Source organism: Megalobrama amblycephala, linkage group LG8 (genome assembly GCF_018812025.1).
Source record: "Megalobrama amblycephala isolate DHTTF-2021 linkage group LG8, ASM1881202v1, whole genome shotgun sequence".
NCBI lineage: Eukaryota > Metazoa > Chordata > Actinopteri > Cypriniformes > Xenocyprididae > Megalobrama > Megalobrama amblycephala.
Genome location: NC_063051.1, coordinates 6,344,009 through 6,364,508, shown reverse-complemented (window position 1 = coordinate 6,364,508; position 20,500 = coordinate 6,344,009). Strand labels below are relative to the sequence as shown.

General features: G+C 35.4%; 1 protein-coding gene across 1 annotated transcript; it reads left to right on the top strand.

The window, feature by feature from the left end:
• The first annotated feature begins 357 nt into the window (after positions 1 to 357).
• Positions 358 to 13,494, top strand: LOC125273504 (immunoglobulin-like and fibronectin type III domain-containing protein 1). Its single transcript, XM_048198944.1, is given in 25 exon segments — positions 358 to 489; positions 3,713 to 3,787; positions 3,901 to 4,023; positions 4,112 to 4,251; positions 4,385 to 4,484; positions 4,576 to 4,617; positions 4,726 to 4,774; positions 4,866 to 5,046; positions 5,326 to 5,439; positions 5,531 to 5,693; positions 6,034 to 6,306; positions 6,783 to 7,190; positions 7,995 to 8,119; positions 8,264 to 8,405; positions 8,520 to 8,813; positions 9,122 to 9,418; positions 10,114 to 10,293; positions 10,414 to 10,542; positions 10,733 to 10,816; positions 10,819 to 11,040; positions 11,392 to 11,477; positions 11,576 to 11,768; positions 12,078 to 12,374; positions 12,484 to 12,810; positions 13,234 to 13,494. Coding segments are annotated over 24 exon segments (4,023 nt in total). The 5' UTR covers positions 358 to 489; positions 3,713 to 3,738; the 3' UTR covers positions 13,239 to 13,494.
• The last annotated feature ends 7,006 nt before the right edge of the window (positions 13,495 to 20,500 follow it).

The window sequence follows — 20,500 nt, the reverse complement described above, 5'->3', positions numbered from 1 at the left end:
TCTAAAACTTCAAATGAGATCTAATTTATTTTGACAATATAAACTAGCTTTAGTTCTACTGTCCTATATTGTATGCAGCATATGCTAATATGGTACACAATTATAATGCCAAATGATACACAATTTTTTGAATTAGATTCGAGGCTCCTACACATCATTCTGAGAAGCACAAGCTTACCTTTCTCACATCATGTGGAAGCTGTTTCCTCCGCTGTCACTGCTGCGCCACACATTTGCTCCTGGAGTTTCTTTTTCAGCGGACAGTTTATAAGACCCTCTAAGCTTCATTCTCCAGCCTGATCCTATATCTAAGGGAGGAGTCACAGATCATCACACTCATGTCTTTGATCAGTACTCAAGGGTAAGCCTATCCCTTAGCCAACACCCCTAAGGAGCAACAGGACACCTTTGAGGACCATCTCAAGTTGGGTAGCAAAGGTGAAGTCAACACTCAAAGCTGAACAAAGAGCACTGGGCACAAGTCACAAAGTAAGTAGCCAATGCGATCTTTAATATTTATACTATTATGCTATATTATACCAGGATTATACACAAAGTGTAATGCACCTGGCCAATCAGCACAGGTTGGGCTTGCCTAAAGTGTTAAAGATGGTCCTGCATATCATTAGATAACAACCTGCTCTGACCATAACTATGAATTGATTTTTTGCTTTATTGGAAAGCATCTTTACTGAATGGGGGGGGGGGGGGGGGGCATCATGTACATTACTGTGTATTGATTGTTATAGCCAATGGGTAAAAAACTTCACTTAAATTTATAAAAGTATTTTAATGCATTAATTATGCCTTGTAATGCACCTTATAATCCATTGTATGGTCTCATAAATGTAACCACAGTTATAATACATTATAACATGCATCTATTCATTGAACACCTTAAGAAAGCATAATGCATTATGACATGACAACCAATTTCAGATGTAACAAGGAATCTGCAAATATAATGCATTTGAACTTTTTACAATTATTTATGAAAAGATATAATGTATTATAACATTCATTATTAATACAATTCATTATTAATTACACATAAAGGATTTATATATATATATATATATATATATATATATATATATATATTTTTTTTTTTTTTTTTTTTTTTTTTTTCATCATTTCACAATGTGATTGTTATTTCTAAACACAAGTCGTGATGCAAAATGTTAGATTCCCACTTGAGATCAAAGAATTTGTAAGATGAAGAGAGACATCTGTTGGGCCAAAACACTTTGTCATGATGGTCTGTATTCCCTTCAAAGTGGTTTCCTATTATCAGTTTATGATGACAGGATGCTACACCATCTGTTTTCCAGTTTGGAGCGACATGCAGCTCTTACATTGATCTGTAAATGTAAACAATCTTTATTTTATGCCATTATTTTATTTTTACTACTCTGAGATTGCTGGACAATTACACTGGAGTGCAATTACTTTTAATGGGTTAAGGAAAATAAATGCTGAAAATAGATCAGAATTTATGGATTACTCAGAAAACAAATAACAACCCACAATATCTTCATAATATAGACTATTAATTAATAAATGCATAGTGTATGTGATAAAAATATATATATATATGTATGTCTGTTATATAATATGTTGTTTATGCACAGGTTTATCCCTGTAAAAATACCAGGCAATCTTAAGAGTTGGGTAGGGGAAAAGATAATTCAATAAGTCATAAAATCTGACATAAAAAATTGTCAGAGCAGTAAGAGGAGCCTTACTTCCATTAGTTGGGGGTTGACGTCTTAGGACTCGAGACCCTTTCTAGGCCTCCCTTGGGCATATTTATAAATCAATCATATGTCTCAGTTGCTAGGCATGGCTATTTTTCATCTCTACAAATATGGTTATCCCTGATAAGAAGCTGTCTGCAGATAAACTTATCTTGATGTACTGCTTACACTATATATCAACACATAATTTATAGTAGTTTGATTATAATGTGTTCTGTCGGCCTCTATGTATGTATGTATATATATATATCTATATATATATATATATATAAAATCTACACATAAATATTAAAGGAAAACCAATCATATCATTTATGAAACATTTCCTTTCAATCTAGCAGTTATGAAACACATCTTGGAATAGTATTACTATCGCATGAGATTGAGGAGAAATAGAGCTCTAGAAAAATGTATGCACTCTGCATTTAAGATGAGAATGTGCGTCAGAGTTGTTTTGATGGATAGTTTTATGAGGTATGTGACCTATAACAGACAAAAACATGCAGGGCTACTTGACTCACCAGTGGGCACATATAGTGTTAATTGAGAAGTGAAGTCCTCAATTTACTGTTGCTTTAAATTACTACTCTATAGAAAGCAGCAATTTCGATGCATCTTTATCATGCTGTTTTCAATAACACTGTTCAATGTAGCTACAGTATTGCATTTGATGAATTTAAATAGAGACACTTTTGAAATCTTTGAATCTAGTTTCAAGTATGTCAATTTAGGTTTTCATACAATATACATGACCCCATCCACCTATTCAGTTCACCAGAAACAAAATTAACAAGGCTTTCTGGCAAACAGAAGCTCTAGAAACCCCGTGTCGATAAAAAGTCAAGTTGTAATCCAAGGAAGATATAATTGCCACATCTCTCACTAATTTACAACCACCACCTCCAGACACAATTATTGTCTTTACTTTCATTCCAAGAAACCCATCTAATAGAGACATAAGGAGATGTGAAGTTTACTCAAAATGTGTCAGCATTACATTCCTGTAGTAGACATATTGCTTAAATCCTGAGGTTGCGGATTGGTGTAAGTGACACTGTTGCCAGCTTTTTTTCCCTGTGACTGGCCCATGAATTACATTCTAGACAGCTGGAGTGTTCATGTTGCTGTAGAGAAAAGCTGACAGAAGCTTTTAGCTTAACCCTGCCGCTAAGCTCCATGCTCCCTACCTCAGGGAACAGACATGATCGGAGTCAAATATTCATCAGGATTTCTCATCAGAACAACATAGCACTTTTTTCAAATGCAACAAATTCTTGAAATTTGCCCTAATTTCACAACAAATCACAAACTTGAAAGATTATACTGAGTCAACCTCATCTAGCACACGTAAAGAACAATGAAAAATGAAAATTCTGTCATTATTTACATTGTTTCGAACCCATTTTTTTTTCACAAAATACATTTCACAAAAAATATCCATACAATTCTTAGGGACTACATCTGAAGTGACCAAAACTGAATTTATTACTCACTCATAGTTTTCAACCCCAAATGAGCTGAACTTGTGAACCATTGATGTAGCAAGGTTTAATGGTTCTATTATTTTACAAATCAGTCCATCTGTGAACAAATAATTCAGACTGACTTGTGAACCGAATCAAATGGTTCATTGAAAAGAACCAGCTCAAAAAAACAATTTGCTCCGTGATCCAATTCTTGAGTTCAACCACTGACTTAATGGTCCTGTCCCAGCAGTTCTTTGAGTAAAAGATTATTTTTTCATTTATAATGATTACACTTCAAAATTTCTTATTTTTTTTCCCTTTACAGAATAAAGAAAGTCAGGTTTGAAAGAATATAAGGAACAGTAAAAAAAAAAAAAAAAAAAGACAAAGAATGTGTGTGGGTTATATATATATATATATATATATATATATATATATATATATATATTTTTTTTTTTTTTTATATCACTAATGTTACTCATCCCACAGGAGTTCTCTGAATCCCACGTGTCAATATGAAGTTTGCAAAAAGTAAGGAAGAGGAACCCACTGCTCCTGGGCAAGGTAGATTTAAAAAAAAAAAAAAAAAAAATTCACTGAGAACCTTTTCAAAACCCATTGATTTAATGTATAAAGTATCACAGCTTTTAACTTTTTGTTCTCTTTTGATTCCTCAGTGGCCATTAAGAAGCGCTCTAAAGTCCCAGGAGTAATGATCACACAGTTTGTGCAGGAAATACCAGCAGGAAAAAGTCATCCTGATTTCTCCCGCAAACCCATTGCCTTGACTATTCAGGAAGGTGTAGTACAGCAGCTCAAAGTATCTTTAATGCTAAAAGAAAATATTTTTTAGAAGTACTCAACTAACTTTGTTAAACCCTCTCACAGGAAAGTTTGCATTTTTCAAAGCCATCGTCACTGGAGATCCAACACCAACTGTGACATGGGCTCGAAACAATGGAGATATTTCTGATCCTGAAAGATATACAGTTTTGTATGATCCAATCTCAGGAGAACATCAATTACAGGTGCCAGTTAACTTAATCTTAGAGTATTAAAAGAACAGCTTTTACTCGCATTTGCTTTTGTGCCATTGTTAATTAAACCCAATAGCAATGCAGTATTATTAATAAAAAAAAAAAAAAAAATTGTGTCTAATAGATGCCCAATGTCGGAGTTGATCAAGCAGACACGTACAAATGTTTCGCAAATAATGAGTATGGACGTGCTGTGGTCACAGTCACACTCAATGTGATTGAAGGTCAGTAGAAAAACATTTTCCAATTGTACCTGAGAAATTTGTGGAAAGCATAAATAAAACAAGTGAATCTTTTTTTTTTTTTTTTTTCCAGTTGGGTTCAAGAAGAGCAAAGCAATGCAGGAACAACGCATAGGTCTGTTTGCATTCAAATCTTGGGTGAATCACTGAAGAATAATACAAATATTTTAAATATAACCTCTCCTAAAGAATAAAGATGAATTGTGCAACTATTTATTTTCAGAACAACAACAAAAAGCAGCAGCTGATTTAAAAAAGACCCTGAGGACTCGGTAAGTTCTCGCTGATAATACCAATGATGATTCTAGCACAACTTTTGTTTTGTTTTTTGTTTTTTAATGGTCTGGGTTTTTTTTTCCATAGAGCTGAAAAAATGGAGAAGAGAAAAGATGGAGAAGTAGACGAGAAATTTTGGGAACTGTTGTTGAGCGCTGATAAGAAAGACTACGAGCGCATCTGCACTGAATATGGGGTGACTGACTTCCGCTGGATGTTGAAGAAACTGAATGAGAAGAAAAGGGAAATAGAGGAGCAGCAGTCGCAGGTGCATTACAAATGGACAGTGAAATATCATTATGTATCGTTAAAGTATTCTCACACACCTCTTTAAAAAAGTCCATCAAACAAAATAACAAATGTCATAATTTTTAACATATAAATACACAGGCTTTGAAAATGAACGCGACTTGTGAAATTCCTCACCGGTCTCTATTACTATTTTTGCCCAAGAAGTGCATGTGCTAAATGCCTCTGTAAGTCTAGCCTCTGAGGTATCTTTTGAAAGTTTTGTAAGTATATTTTTAACTTTCTTTACCTCCAACAGTACATTGAACACCTGAGCAACCTGAGACATATTGAAATCAAGACGCCTGGATGTGCCGAATTTGAATTTGAGATGGCTCTCAAAGATCCCAATGCCAGAATCTTCCTCTTCAAGGTTAAATAAGACACATCTTAGTTCATTTTACAGATTTTCAGAAAGAAAGAAAAAAAAAAAAAAAAAAAAACATCTGCATTTTGTTTCACAGGATGGTGTTATGGTTCCATTTAACACTGAAACAGATGAGAAGCATAGTCTGCGCCAAGTCGGCAGAAAATTCGTCTTTAGTGTAAATGGTTTGAATCCAGAAGATGCTGGATTGTATCAAGTCGATATTGAGGGAGTCAATGTCTTCTCCACTGACTTTAAAAGTGAGCTTTAATTATTTAGAAAGATATAGCTATACATATATAGTGTTTAACATTAAAAAGATGTTTTAATGTGTTTAACATTCTGACATCATTTACTCACCCTCATATTTTTTCATTATGTTTAGGAATTTCTTCTGTGAAACAATATTTTTAAAGAATGCCTAAACTGCTCTTTTTCATATACAATGAAAGTGAATATTAGTGATATAACATGACAAAAGACATGACTTATATGCTAAACAACCTGAAATTTAAGTCATTATACACTAAAATCACCACAGTAGCTTTCAAATCTCATTTGCACTTTCCAATACTTGTTTTTATGTCTTTACCTTTGCAGTTCCAATGGTAGACTTCTTGGTAAAGATTCAGGAAGTGAAGGCTATGGAAAGAGAAGATGCCGTGTTTCAATGTGTCTTATCTGCTCCGCTCTCTAAGATCTCTTGGTTAGGCAAGAACGTTCCACTGGAACATGGTGAAAAGTATGACATCTCTGTCTCTGAGGACATGCTAATCCATACACTGGTGGTGAAGGACTGTATGCAATTGGACAAAGGTATCTATGCGGCTGTGGCTGGAATGAAGTCCTGTAACGCCTGGCTGATAGTGGAGGGTAAGATCAAATTCAGATATCACCCATATTACATTTATCAGATTAATTGATAAACGTGTTAAAACGTGTGCAGATCCTTGCATATATAAAGAGCTATTTGCAATTGGCACATTTAACTCCCAGTTAAAATAAACTTCATTGATTTGATATCGTTCTTTTGTTCACATTATAGCCAAAAGATTCTAATGAGTGAATGATTAAGTTGCACAATAGTTTATTGATTGGACCGACTTGACAAGCACTAATAAATAATTCATTCTGAAAAAGCAAAATCGATCATTTAAATAAAATGTTTCAAATCTAAATTAATAATGAGCAAAAAAACAAACCTGATTGCTTGCATTGTTCAAATGACCATTTATGTACATTATACCAGTGAGAGCTGGACGTGTGTACTGTCACACATCCAGCAAGTTTTCCACTCAATGACTAGAATATTAACACCTCCTTGCTATGTTGGTCTGTCCTTGGAACAGCTGACCCTGATCCAAACCAGAGGGGCAAGAAGGCAGCACGCAAAACCACTCAAGCAGGAGGTGGAGGCGCAGACCTGATCAAGATTGCAGCGGAGCAGCAGGAGAAACTGCAGAAGGAGCGTGAGGAGAGGATGGAGCAGCTAAAACAGATTCAGGCTGAGGCCGCCGCTGCCAAAGAGGAAGAGAAACAAGCAGTGCTGGACGAGCCAAAACCAAAGGCTAAACCCAAACCAGAACCCAAGCCAGACTCTGACGGTGTAGCAGAAGAGCCAGAACCTCAACCAGAGGTGGAGAAGGAACAACCAAAACCAGAGGAAGTTGCTCCACCTCCAGCAGAGGAAGAGACACCCAGCGAAGAGCCAAGGAAGAGAGTGAGGACTGGGCCCTTAATCCAAGACACCATTATCGGTAAGATACTCATTTACCACTTCCAATACAGATTCTTTTGAATTTGGGGGAAGAAAGTATTACAAAAAACAGAAATGTTGTTGCCAAATGCTGGAATCATTTCGATACAAAAATGTTGTTAATTCACACCCAAAAAAAAAAAAAAATTAGCTCAAGATTCGGGCTTTAATAGTTGGATGCACAGGCTGCATCCAAGATCACACACTTTCCCTTTTACTTATTCAAAATAAGTACCTACTCAAGAGAGTATGCACTTTCGGACATAACTATGGTGTATGCTTTTAATTCACTAAATAGAAAGAGCTCAAAAGAGTTATTCACTTGAGAACTGGACATACGGGTTGCACTGTATATTTATGACTCACTAAAAAGAACCAGCTCAAATGAATCATCATTAGCTCGGGATTCAGGCTTCTATCCATGCTGTATGTTTTTAATCCACTAAATAGAAAAGGCTCCTCATGATAGTCATTCGCTCAAGAATCAGACTTCACTGGTTGGGCTTTATGTTTTTGATTCACTAAAAAGAGCCGTCTCATAAGAGTCATTAACTCGGGAATTGGACGTTGAGTATGTTTTTGATTCACAAATGAATAGTAATGCTGGAAACACATTCAGAGTATTTTAGGAAAGTGTTCTGTGCGCATCAGCAGAAAAATGCACATGCAACAACCAAACGGAATAAAATTCATTTAGTTTTGAGATTTTTTCTAATTGTCCCAAGCCAGTGTTCTGTAGATCTGGTAAATGCACCATTTTTCTTACAATATAAGCTGAAATATTTATCATCAAACTGTTGTCCAGACCCGGGAGTTCACTTCATCAGTGGGCTGTCAGATGTTCATGCCATCATTGGTCAGTCAGCTGAAATGGTGTGCAAGCTCAGCAGTGAGAAGTGTGATGGCATTTGGTATAAGGATGGAAAAGAGGTAAGAACAGGTTTATAATGCCCAAATTTCCAATGTAATAGTTATCTACCTTACCAATACACAAATCAATTTAATTCATTTAGACAAGATCTAAAGCAGTGATTTTATCTAGTAAGCAAAAACTCTTTTGAAATATCTGTATAGATAACAGCCACAGATGATCTGAAGATGATCAAAGATGGAGCAGTCCATAAATTAGTTGTATTGAACTGCACAGAGGACGACAATGGAAAGTACCGCTTTGAGGCAGATGGACGTAAAACTGAGGCCATATTGGTCGTGGAAGGTAATTAACATTTGTTATTAATCCTTGACTGATAAATGTAAATTGTGGAGGTGCTTTTTTTGATAAACAAGTCAGAAACTTTACAATCAAAATCTATTGTATATTGTGTTTCAGATCCACCAAGGATGAATCAAGATGATTTAGCTAAATTCTCAGAGCCTGTGATAATCAAGGCTGGCCAAAATGCAACTTTCAAACTGGACTTTGTGGGTCGCGAGCCAATGAAAGTGCAGTGGTACAATGAGGGTGAGGAGATGCTTGAGGATAATCACATCAGGATTGAGAAATCAGCCATTCACAGTCGCCTTCTACTTGTGAAGTGTCAACGCAAAGACAGTGGAGAAATAAAACTGAAGCTCAAAAATGAGTTTGGAACAATTGAAGCCTTTTCAAGACTCATCGTTCTAGGTTGGTAAATGAAGGGCCATGTAATATCATGTAAAATGTAATTAAGAAGAATGCTCTGTTTACCCAGCTAACAGGGAACATTCTCATGAAGCTAACGTTCTGGTAAGGTTTTCTCAAAGTTATGAACAAACATTCTTCAATTAACGTTAATAGAAGTACATAGTTCACGGAACATTTTTTTCTAATATGTTTTAGCTGGACGTTCATCTAACATACTTTAAATGTTACGACGAAAGCAATTCATAATTCACACATTTGTTTTAAAAAACAGACAGACAAGAACCCACTTTTTCTTTCCTGTACTTCAGATAAACCCACCAACCCAATGGGACCTGTTGAAGTATTAGAAGCCTCAGCATCCTGTGTGGACTTCAAGTGGAGGCCTCCAAAAGATGATGGTGGTTCTCCTATAATTAACTACTATTTGGAGCGTAACCAAATTGGACGCAACACCTGGATGAAGATTGGAAACATCCCAGGAGAGCCTCATTACAAGGACACTGATGTAGACCACGGAAGGAGGTACTGCTATCGCATCAGGGCCGTGACTGCAGATGGCACCAGTGATGTTTTTGAGACAAATGATATCCAGGCTGGTACCAAAGGTGAGATTTCATATGTTTGTATCTTAAATACAGCATTAAGATCTAACTGAAAATGTAAATAAACACCCATTATCACAATTAAACTGAAATTGCGATTATTAAATCGCAAAGGCGATGATATTTATATGCTGTGTGTTTCAGAGTGAAGCTGTTTACAAGCAGCTCATGATCCATCGAGTTTGGGTCACTAACAAAGTACATTTGGGAACACAACATGCACCAATCATCTTACCAAACTTGTAAAGAGAAGTGCTTATAAATAACTTTTTTAAGCAAAGAGGAGGTTTAAGTTCTTGTGTTTTTTCGGCAAAATAAATACTGGTATTGTAATTTTATAGCTGTACTGCAAAACAAATTATATTATTTTTTCTTAAATACTCTATTTTACAGTTATATTTTAAAACAGTAATATTTCTTATTGTTTAAGATTTGTTTTTATTGGTAATAATAATACTAATAATTATTATTATCATTAGTATTATTGTTGTATTTTAAAGACATATTGATATGTAATAAAAATTTCTGTCCAAATTTTTCAGCTCTAAACACAAGCACAGTAAACCTGGATTTTTTTAAAAACACATTTTAAATCGCAATCACACTTTTATCAGACAAAATCGCAATTCGATTTTTTCCCCCCAAATCATGCAGCTCTACAGGAACTGTTATATATTAAAAGGACTCATTTGTTACAGCATATCCCGGACCACCATCTACACCCAAAGTGGTCAGTGCTTTCAAGAACTGCATCACTTTGGCATGGTCACCTCCTACCAACACTGGTGGAACCAATATTGTTGGCTACAATATGGAGAAACGCAAACGGGGCAGCAACTTATGGGGTCAAGTGAACCCCCCTGATGAACCAATCAAAGGTTGTTGTTTTTTTGTTTGTTTTTTGCTCTCAAAGTTCTAATATATTTGTGCTGCCACATAGTTCTATAAAACATGCTAGACTTTTACTTAAGATTATTTTACTCATTTTCCTCCCTAAGGCAAACAGTATGATGTGAAAGATGTTGTTGAAGGAATGGAATATGAATTCCGTGTGTCAGCGATCAACTTCTCTGGTGCTGGAGAACCAAGCACACCCTCTGAATTTGTGATCGCCAGAGATCCTAAAAGTAAGTCGACGCTCAAATAATTATCATATTAACACATTATAAGTATTTCTATAGTTCAAGATAAAATGTTCAGAATCTGCTGGAATAAAACCACACACACACACAAAAAAAAAAAAACAAACACGGAAAATATTAATAATTCTGCAACTGACCCACAATGACCTTTTTGTACTTCAATTTGGGATTTCAGAACCCCCTGGTAAAGTCATTGACCTGAAGGTCACAGATTCCACCTATTCCTCTTTGTCTTTGAGTTGGACTAAACCAAAGGAAGAAAAGGTGTCCAGGATGAAGCTAAAGGTTACTTTGTGGAATTAAGGCCAGCTGAGAACACAGAGTGGGGTCGCTGCAACTCCAACCCACTCATTTCAACTTCCTATACAATTCTTGGCCTCAAGTCTATGGCTATGTACTGGGTCAGAGTGGTTGCAACCAATGAAGGAGGAGACGGGGAACCCCGAGATCTGGACAACTACATCATTGCCATGCCCCCACCTGGTATAATATTATGAGTATATTTTTATAATGTGTACAGTAAAAAGGTTGGATGCTTATCACTGAATTTACAGTTATAATAGTAATACAATCTGTCATGAAACTCTAGAGGGTGGAGGTTGATAGGTCTACAAGCAGTCTGCAAGCATTCACATCATTACTGCATGTCACAAACTAATTGGCCAATGAGCCAGTGAGATTGCTTGCCCAACATTTAAATAGTCTTTGCAAAATCTTCTTGTTCTTTGTTTGCTGTAAGATAGTCCTGCAGAGTTTCTCTCAAAACTTCCACCTCCCCCAGCTCCACCTGCCTAGATACTCTCTCATTTGATACTCTCCAAATCTCTTTTTCAGTAAGGCCAAATTTCACCGATCGCAAAATGAAGAGCTTTATGGTCGTAAGAGCTGAAAATTCTGTTCGGGTCAACATAAACTTTGAGGTATGCTACAGAACAAAATGGTGGTACTTACTAAACAGACATTTTCCTGTCCTCAGATGTCTTACTAAATGTAATAAAATATTAAATCTCACTTGCAGGCATCCCCAATGCCAACTATAATCTGGCTGAAAGATGGAATGCCTGTGTCCAAACGTGTAACCGTGAGCAATACAGATGGGACATCCCAGCTCATGATTCCATCTGCTGAGCGTTCTGATTCTGGGATCTACAGCATCATTGTCAAGAACATAGTGGGTCAGGAGACGTTCAGTGTTGAGATCAGAGTGACGGGTGAGAGATAATATGAAAAGCTAAGTGCATCGGGACTGAAATCTAATTTGCTTACTGTGATTATGCACATAGAATGGATAAACATACAGTACTTGTTCATCCTGGAACAACATCAGCCAATCAGAATTTAGGGTTAGATTTAGGGCCAAGGATTCAACAATTTATCAATAATTTCTCTCTGACTGTTTACATTATTGTTATTAGACATCCAAAAAACATGTTTATCAAGGAACACATTCTTCTTGGCAAAATCTGTAAGATAATAATGAGGAATATTATGGATTTTGTGGATACCTGGCATGTTTGCAGATGATCCCAAGCCACCTGGCCCAGTGGAGCTGGAAGAAAATGTCCCTGGCACATTGACAGTTTCTTGGGATCCTTCTCCTGATGAGAAACGAGACAATCACTTGCACTATATGGTGATGAAACGGGACTCCATCAAACGTACCTGGCAGACAGTCGCTGACCGCTTGTTCAACAACAACTTCACAGCAGTTAACATCATGCCAGGAAGGGAATATAACTTCCGTGTGTACGCCAAAAATGACATAGGCCTCTCAGAACCATCTGAGTCCCAAACATGGGGCATTATAAGGAAGAAAGGTGAGCTCGCTGGTGCTTCTACCTCTTCTGGTCTGCTCTCGAAAAAGAATATTAAAACTACTCCTTCAGATTCTTTGTTCTATTTAGTATGCTTTCCTGTCTCCTGCAGAAAAGTTCATCCTCAACTTAGCCCCATCCAAACCTTGCAACTTTGACTCCGCTCCCATTTTCACCGTTCCACTGAAGATGCACACTACCCCGGAAAAGTATGAGTGCTACATGAGCTGCGCGGTGAGAGGCGACCCCACACCCCACGTTACCTGGTACCGCAACAACGTCAGCCTCAACACTAACACCAACTACTACATTTCAAACACCTGTGGCGTCTGTTCCATGCTTATCTTGAGAGTTGGTGCCAAAGACAACGGAGAATACAAAGTAGTGGCAGAAAACTCTTTAGGCCGTGCTGAGTGCAGCACACAGCTGACGATCTTAGGTATGTTGTCAGAATCTGTGTGAAAATACCAGCTGTAGTTTGATTGGGTCTTATATAAGTGTTTGAGCTACATTTACATTTGCGCACATGCTCAATATATTTACACACTACCGTTCAAAATGCTGATTTGGTGTTCACGTAACATTTCTTATTATCAAAGTTGTGCAGTTGTGCTGCTTAGCCTAATATTTTTATGGAAACTCTGAGGAACAGAAAGTTCAAAAGAACCTTTGTAACAATATAAACTATCTTCACTGCCACTTTTGATTCTACATAAAAGTTAACTTGTTCAAGAGTAAGATATATGACCACAATTTTTTGAACGATAGTGTGAATATATAATGCTTTATTGTATATTACTATAAACTTTGGGGAAAGTATTGTGTCCTTATAAGTAATAATTTCTGCTTTTTTATTTTTCAGAGTGAACTATCTGTGACACTTGAAAGACTGTGGTGACTCATCTTCGATTTTCAATTAAAAAATAACTGAAAACCTCAGCCAAATATTTTGAGAATTAATGTCAAATGCTAATGTTTGATTTCATTATTCCAATCAAGTACAATATTTTGTTCATCTCACTGAGATTTTGCAACTTTTCTGCCATTTGATCATTGTATTTCTGTGTCTGTAATTTGCCATCAATTACTTCCATTAATAATTAAAAGGAATGAATTACACATATGTAGTGCCTCAAACTTACTTTTGACAAAACTGTATAAAGCCATAATTTTGGCATATTAGTCTCCAAAATTATCTTATACTATTTAGTTTTACGTGACCCCACTAGGGCAAAGGTTATAAACACTTAAAATTGAAAACAAGTAACATTTTCTCTTAATAGCTAGTAAACCTGCTTGCAAATGTCAGTGTTGGGCAATAACTCCCCTTGTAAATATTTGAAGTTGGCCATAAACTCTCATCATAAAGATCCCTTCTACCAGTAAGGAATGTTGAAATCTCCCCTATGGATAGAAGCATTTCCAGAATCAGTGAAAAATATTTTACTCTGAGGCATTTTCAAATAAATGTCACCAAATGGAAGAAAAGTGTTTTATTTTTCATAGAACTGGCCTTGGTTCTTGCTTTATAGCTTTCCATTATTAACTTTCCCCTACAGCGACAAGAGTGCATGCTAGTAGTAAATAGGGAAATGCATATAAACCTGGTGGCAGATGGGTTAGCGTGTAGCGGGGTCAGAGAGGGACTAAGTCAAGTGGACAGCTGGCAGTGTCTCTGCAGACATAGAGAGGCATCTAGTAGTTTGCAGAACACTAAGTGAACATATCTGAAAATCTGTCAGCAGACAACAAGAAGAAAGTAGACAGAATCTAGTGCTATTATGCCAAATGAAAGTATTACCTGCCCCAAACATTATTTCCTACTGAATCTGGAGCTTGACATGGTAATAAATGCTTTCAATGCCATACTAGGCTTGACCAAGCACTAAAATTTATACTACCCTTCTTAAAATATCTGTCCCTCCAACTGCGTATGCACAGTATGTACGTATAAAAATGTTTTTCGAAAACAAATGGAAATAAATCTTCAAACTTAACACAGGACAAATGCATTTCGTCATAGCGATAATTTATATATGGATAAACCACACACAACAAAGAACTGTAGACAATGGGCCAGAGAACTGACCAAAGCAACGAAGACTGAATCTAAAGTGTGCTTTATTGACCCTTAGAGTTGTTTGCCTGGTTAAGTACATCATATATTTTAACACAAGTTGAGCCGTTTACAATGAACTTAAAATGGCCTTGATTTACAAAGTAAAACATTAAAAGCACACACATTTTACAAATGAATTTTAACTTCATATTTACAAATTAAATGCTTTGACAAAAGCAACTACATTAAAAAAAAATTAAGTTTAATTCTGCACTTGAGAATCAAGAGTACGAACTAAAATTATTTGGATTATAAAACATATGAGGGAAAATGTGCATGGGTTTGTGTGTTTATTGTAGCAAAATGATCAGCTGACTGAACATTATCCCAATAATTATAAGGCTACTTACTAAATACATAAATAAATGGACATTAAATATTGACTTGAGTTTAAATCATTAATGTGAGAAGGAAATTATTAATGTGAGAAGGAATGCACAGTGATATGAAAGATATGAAACTAGCACAGTCATGTAAGGACAATTATACTGTACAGGTTAGTGTCAAAAATATTTATATAATTTTTTTTATATAAAATTATATTTTATATATATATATATATATATATATATATATATATATATATATATATATATATATATATATATATATATATATATATAGGGGAGAGCGGGGTTGGTTGGCACACTTTTCACTCTCTGTCATATTTCTCAGTCATGCTATATGTGAAAATAGTCTAACCAGTATCAACTGAAAGGTTATGATCTCAACTAATCAACAGATATATTTAATGTTCTCGAATGATTCCTATTTCCTTTAAAATTCATCATTAATTCATGTTGTGCACTTGTGCCAACCAGCCCCCAGTATGGCACATGCAATGGGGTTGGTTGGCACAGATGCTATAGTTACAAAGAATGAGGTGACAAATGTAAAAAACTTGAGAATTTAATTCAAAACAGAAAAACATTCAACAGAATTTCAGCCCATTTTCTCCATAGATTGTATTTAATTGAACTAAACAACAGTTTGTACGTGTGTGTGTATGCGTGGCACTGAAGACAAACTTCTCCAGGCCGGCTATTCCTATAAAACTCAAAACAAAACAGATCGTATATTTATTTGAACTAAACAGCAGTTTGTAGGCTACGTGTGGGGTGTGTGTGTGCATCTGTAGTATTAGGTGTAACAGAAATAATGCAGTCTCAAAACAAAAAAAAAGTTCTCCCCACTAAATATATTGTAGAACTGTGATATAGAGATATATAAAATGTAAGGATTTCAGTTTATAGAGATAGGAATCATCTATATTTTCACAGGAAATTTACAAGTTTCTGATGAGCTATGCTATGTGGCATGTCAGTAAAGAGGTGCAGATGGGGCTGGTTGACACAGTCTTTCCTCTCTCCGTTGTTCTTAAATATTTTATGACCATTTTGACTTCTAAAAGAAAATTATTTCATACATAAGTTAGTTCATTATATTATATTACATTATATTCATTATGTTTTAACATGTAAAATACATAAATTAATTATTTTTAAAATTAACCAACCCCCAAATCAGTGTGTCAACCAACCCCATCCACACCTCTTTACTGACATGTTGTTAGCCACATAGTATAGCTCATCAGAAACTTGTACATTTCTTGTCAAAATATAGATGATTCCTATCTCTATAAACTGAAATCCTTACATTTTATATATCTCTATCTATCACAGTTCTACAATATATTTAGTGGGGAGAACTTTTTTTTGTTTTGAGACTCTAAAATAGAAAAGTTGTCTCAACTCAATAGTTAGTGACAGATGAATGATTTCAGTAAATGGGTGTGGTCTGGTCAAGAGGGCAGTCATTTTAATGTTAGATTTTTGTGGCAGCGCCCTCTAGTTTACTGGGATTTAACTGCGTGCCAACCAACCCTTGACCCAACCAGCCCCGCTCTCCCCTATATATATATATATATATATATATATATATATATATATATATATATATATATATATATATTTGATATATATATCAAATAAACGCAGCCTTGATGAGCATAAAATACTTTTCAAAAACAAATATAATTAGATAGATAGATAGATAGATAGATAGATAGATAGATAGATAGATAGATAGATAGATAGATAGATAGATAGATAGATAGATAGATAGATAGATAGATAGATAGATAGATAGATAGATAGATAGACAGATAGACAGATAGATAGATAGCTTTAGAATAATGTTTGGAATTGAATGAAACTATGCCACTTATACAATAAAATCAGAATTTGATGCACTAATGTATGAAATAGTTCTAACATACAGTATACACATTTAAATTTACCAGTGATTAAACTATTTAAGTAACCTTTATCACAAATGAAATTACTCAAGTGAAGCATGTTACCTTTGAAAAAGGTTCAAGTGTGCAAAAGATGCCTGCTGCCGGGACACCAGACTGAAGTTGTAATAAGACTGCAAATCCAGCCACAAAGTTGAGGTATGAATTCAGAACCACCTGACCCTCCAATAGTCAATATCCACTGGGTTCACCTGAAATGAATAAATATAAGCAATAATGTAACCTACATCTATATTTTTAATATAAAACGTTATCGAAAAAACAACATTTTATTAAATGATTTACAACAGAATTAATAACATTTTACACTACCTAAAATAAATGCAGATAAATAAATGAATGCAGACTGAAATTAAACCGTAGCAAACTGTAATATTCATCCAAGGTAAAATTATATAATACTAAGCATTTCGTTGACATTTTTTCACCTTGTTCGTATTCGTTTCACCATGGCATACGTTCCCCATCAAAAAGCCTCATGCCTGAAACAAAAACATTAAAGTTAAACGACACATTTCTTTACTAACCAAACGTTATGTACGGAGAAACATTAACTTTGTCGACTTTTACATACCGTTAAATATTGTGATAGCACGCTATTGTGACATGATATCGCTTATAAATTAAATTAAATAAAAATAAAAGGGTATAGGCTATTTCTAAAGTAAAATTAAGTGAATTTACCAGGAAATATGAATAATTCCATCTTCGATCGTTCTCGCGCTGCTGCAGTCAACTGAATTTCAAATTTGATTGAAACCCGCGCAATCCCGTAAAGCCAATACCCTCCTTCTTGTAAATGAATTACAGTTCTTCTTCTTCCCCCTTTTTTTGGCAGATCGCATGAATTACAGTTGCCAAATACTGTTAACAACTTTAAAACGTTGTTTAACCCATAATGCATTGTGAACTATAGCTACCTCTTGTAAAATGTTTAAACACTAATATTCTGTCAAATTTTGTTGTATTATTACCAAAGCCAGGTTCTATCAAAAAAAAAAAACAACAACTATGTAACCTATGGACAAAATTTAGCAATGACATACATTCTGAGCTTTGCTGTAATGAGGTAATATGATATTAAATGGGAAATTCTTGAGGCAACCTGGGTTAACTGCCATGGTCAAGAGTTCAAATATGATAGGAACCTCATATGAATCTCAACCGTTTCCAGATTTAGTGCAAAGGACCAGATTTTTAAGTGTGATAATACTGTTTAACTGCAGCTCCATTTTTTGGGCTTGTAGCTGAATTTATCCATTGAGTCCTATTTCTAGGACGAGGCACACATGAATAATTTCCCAAAACATATTACTGAATAATACACAACATAAGAGGCTCAGACTGCTTGCCTCTTTATTTAGGAAATGACTAATTTAGACCCCTAATCATAGAGAGGTCAGCTGTAATTTACATAATAGTTGTCACACTGTCCTCAGCAGTGTTCACGGCTGCCATAAAATAATTTATTAATAAACCAGTTGGAGTTTATGGTTTCAAGGAGATAGCTCCTCTTTTTAAGCTCTAAATAAAAATATATGATGAATTAATGACATTAATATTTAGTGAAACATCATTATCCTTGTATCCTTAATGAGTGCACATCTCACCAACTTGTAACACCGTCCCACAGAAATCTATTACTTCTACATGAGGATTTAGGGAATTTTATATTATGCAAACACGCTTGACATTTTAATCAACACATAATGGCACAAGACTTTGTAATCACCCTAGCCTGTCCACTTATTTCTGCAATTATTCAGGTCTGCAGTCCATTTTCTTCTTGTTTTAAGTGTAAAAATGTCACCAAAACCTTCCTTGTATATACTTTATACATAACACTTCCATTTCCCAGGTCGTTTCTGTATTCTCATCCCTTGTGCTGTGTGTCGCACCACATATAGATGTGCAAAAATGTCTTATGATCCTACTGAGGACTCAGTTTTGGCCCCCAAGGTGTCCTTTATCAAAAGCGATGTTCATCCCCGCCTGACAGCGGTCAGAATGTATTGGTGTTCTTGCTAGGGACCTTAAAAACACTTGTCATTACTTCTCATTGCCTCTAGCCTGTGGTAAGAATCAAATAAATTCAGTTTCACTAAGAGGAGTTTCCAGCCAATCCCACGTGTCCTCGTGCGAACCCCGTGCTTGGCATCTTACAGGCAGCTTAATGAAATTAATATATCGGATTTCCTTCAGTGATTGATATGCTACATCCAAATGTAAACCATAATCTACTCTGCTGAAACTTGGACATCAGCAAATCTGATTTATTGCAGGTACTTTAAGAAGAACTTATTGCATCTCTCCCTTCCCATGAAATTATAAAATGAACCTTTTGGATGTCAGCCATTATAATTGCCGGCACCGAGAGACTCCAAAGTGGCAGTTAAAAACAAACTTAAAAGCAAGAGTCTGTTGGCAATGACCTTGAGGGGCACAAAACATCGGCTAACCCCGCTGTTACGAAACCACCGACTGGTTAAATCGAGCCGTGTGTGATTGAAGGATGTGACTAAAGCTTGTTTGAAGAAAAACATCTATGCCATCCTGCCATGTCTGGAAACAGTTTACACTTTATTTTAATCACTGTTGACTCATCGCTGAGTCATTGTTTATTGCATCAAATGAGCAAAAAAAAAAAGTTCAATTTAGGTGATAAATATTCCGTGTTATAGCAGACAAGTGATATAACTTAATTTAAACACCTGTTATAAATTATGTAACATCAAGTGATGGTGCAAACAGTAACACTCTAAAAACATGTTTGTAAAAATACGGCACAATGTATTAATGTGTTAATATGAAGGAATTTTCTGCATTGTGAAACCATATACTACAGACAGACTGTCTGGGGGAAGCATCTCACCAAGAGTGAGGGCCCTCCCTGGCAGTTACTGGGTAGTTAAGATTGTGATAGAGTGACATTGCTATTAAATTCTTTTAAGGATTTTATTAGCTTTATGAGGCACCGTAACGGACAATCACACTGTTAAGCAGAGCATAGAGAGAGGAGTTCATTTGGCTGTTGGTAAGTTAATTACCAATCTACTGATGCCCTGGACATTGGAAAATAATTATGTTTTTGACATCTGGTCAATATCTTAATCTGCTCTGGTCTTTGGACTCAAGAAACAACTTTGCTTTTACTGTCAAATTACAGTTTGTTTTTTCATTTGCCTTCTCAGTCAACTTTTTAACTTCATCACAAAGTAAGCATACAAAACATTAAATCTAAACATGATCGAGTAAAGTGTATCACCTCTGTGTATGAAGTGGATTTGCACAGTAGTAGATTCATTTTATTTTGCAGACGCTGGATTTGTTTATTTTAATCAACCGTTTATGTGTCAAATATTTGTTTGGTACTAATGTTTGATTTGCTAGCTCAGAGATGACTCACATTATACTGTTCAGACAAAACATAGACATATTTCCTCCTGAGACACCTTTATGTGTATTTAACCTTTTACTAAGCTCTAAAACATTTTCATCAACACACTCTGGTACGTTCTCATCGATTTTGGATTGTTAGGATTGTTGTAACATTAAATACAAACTCTTCAAATGGCCGTTGTTTCATGTCTGAAGTCAATGTGAAACACCAAGGTCAATACATTTAAATAAATAAATAAATACTATTAGAACTGTCAATTTAATGTTAATTTAGTACAGTTAATTATTAAAAAA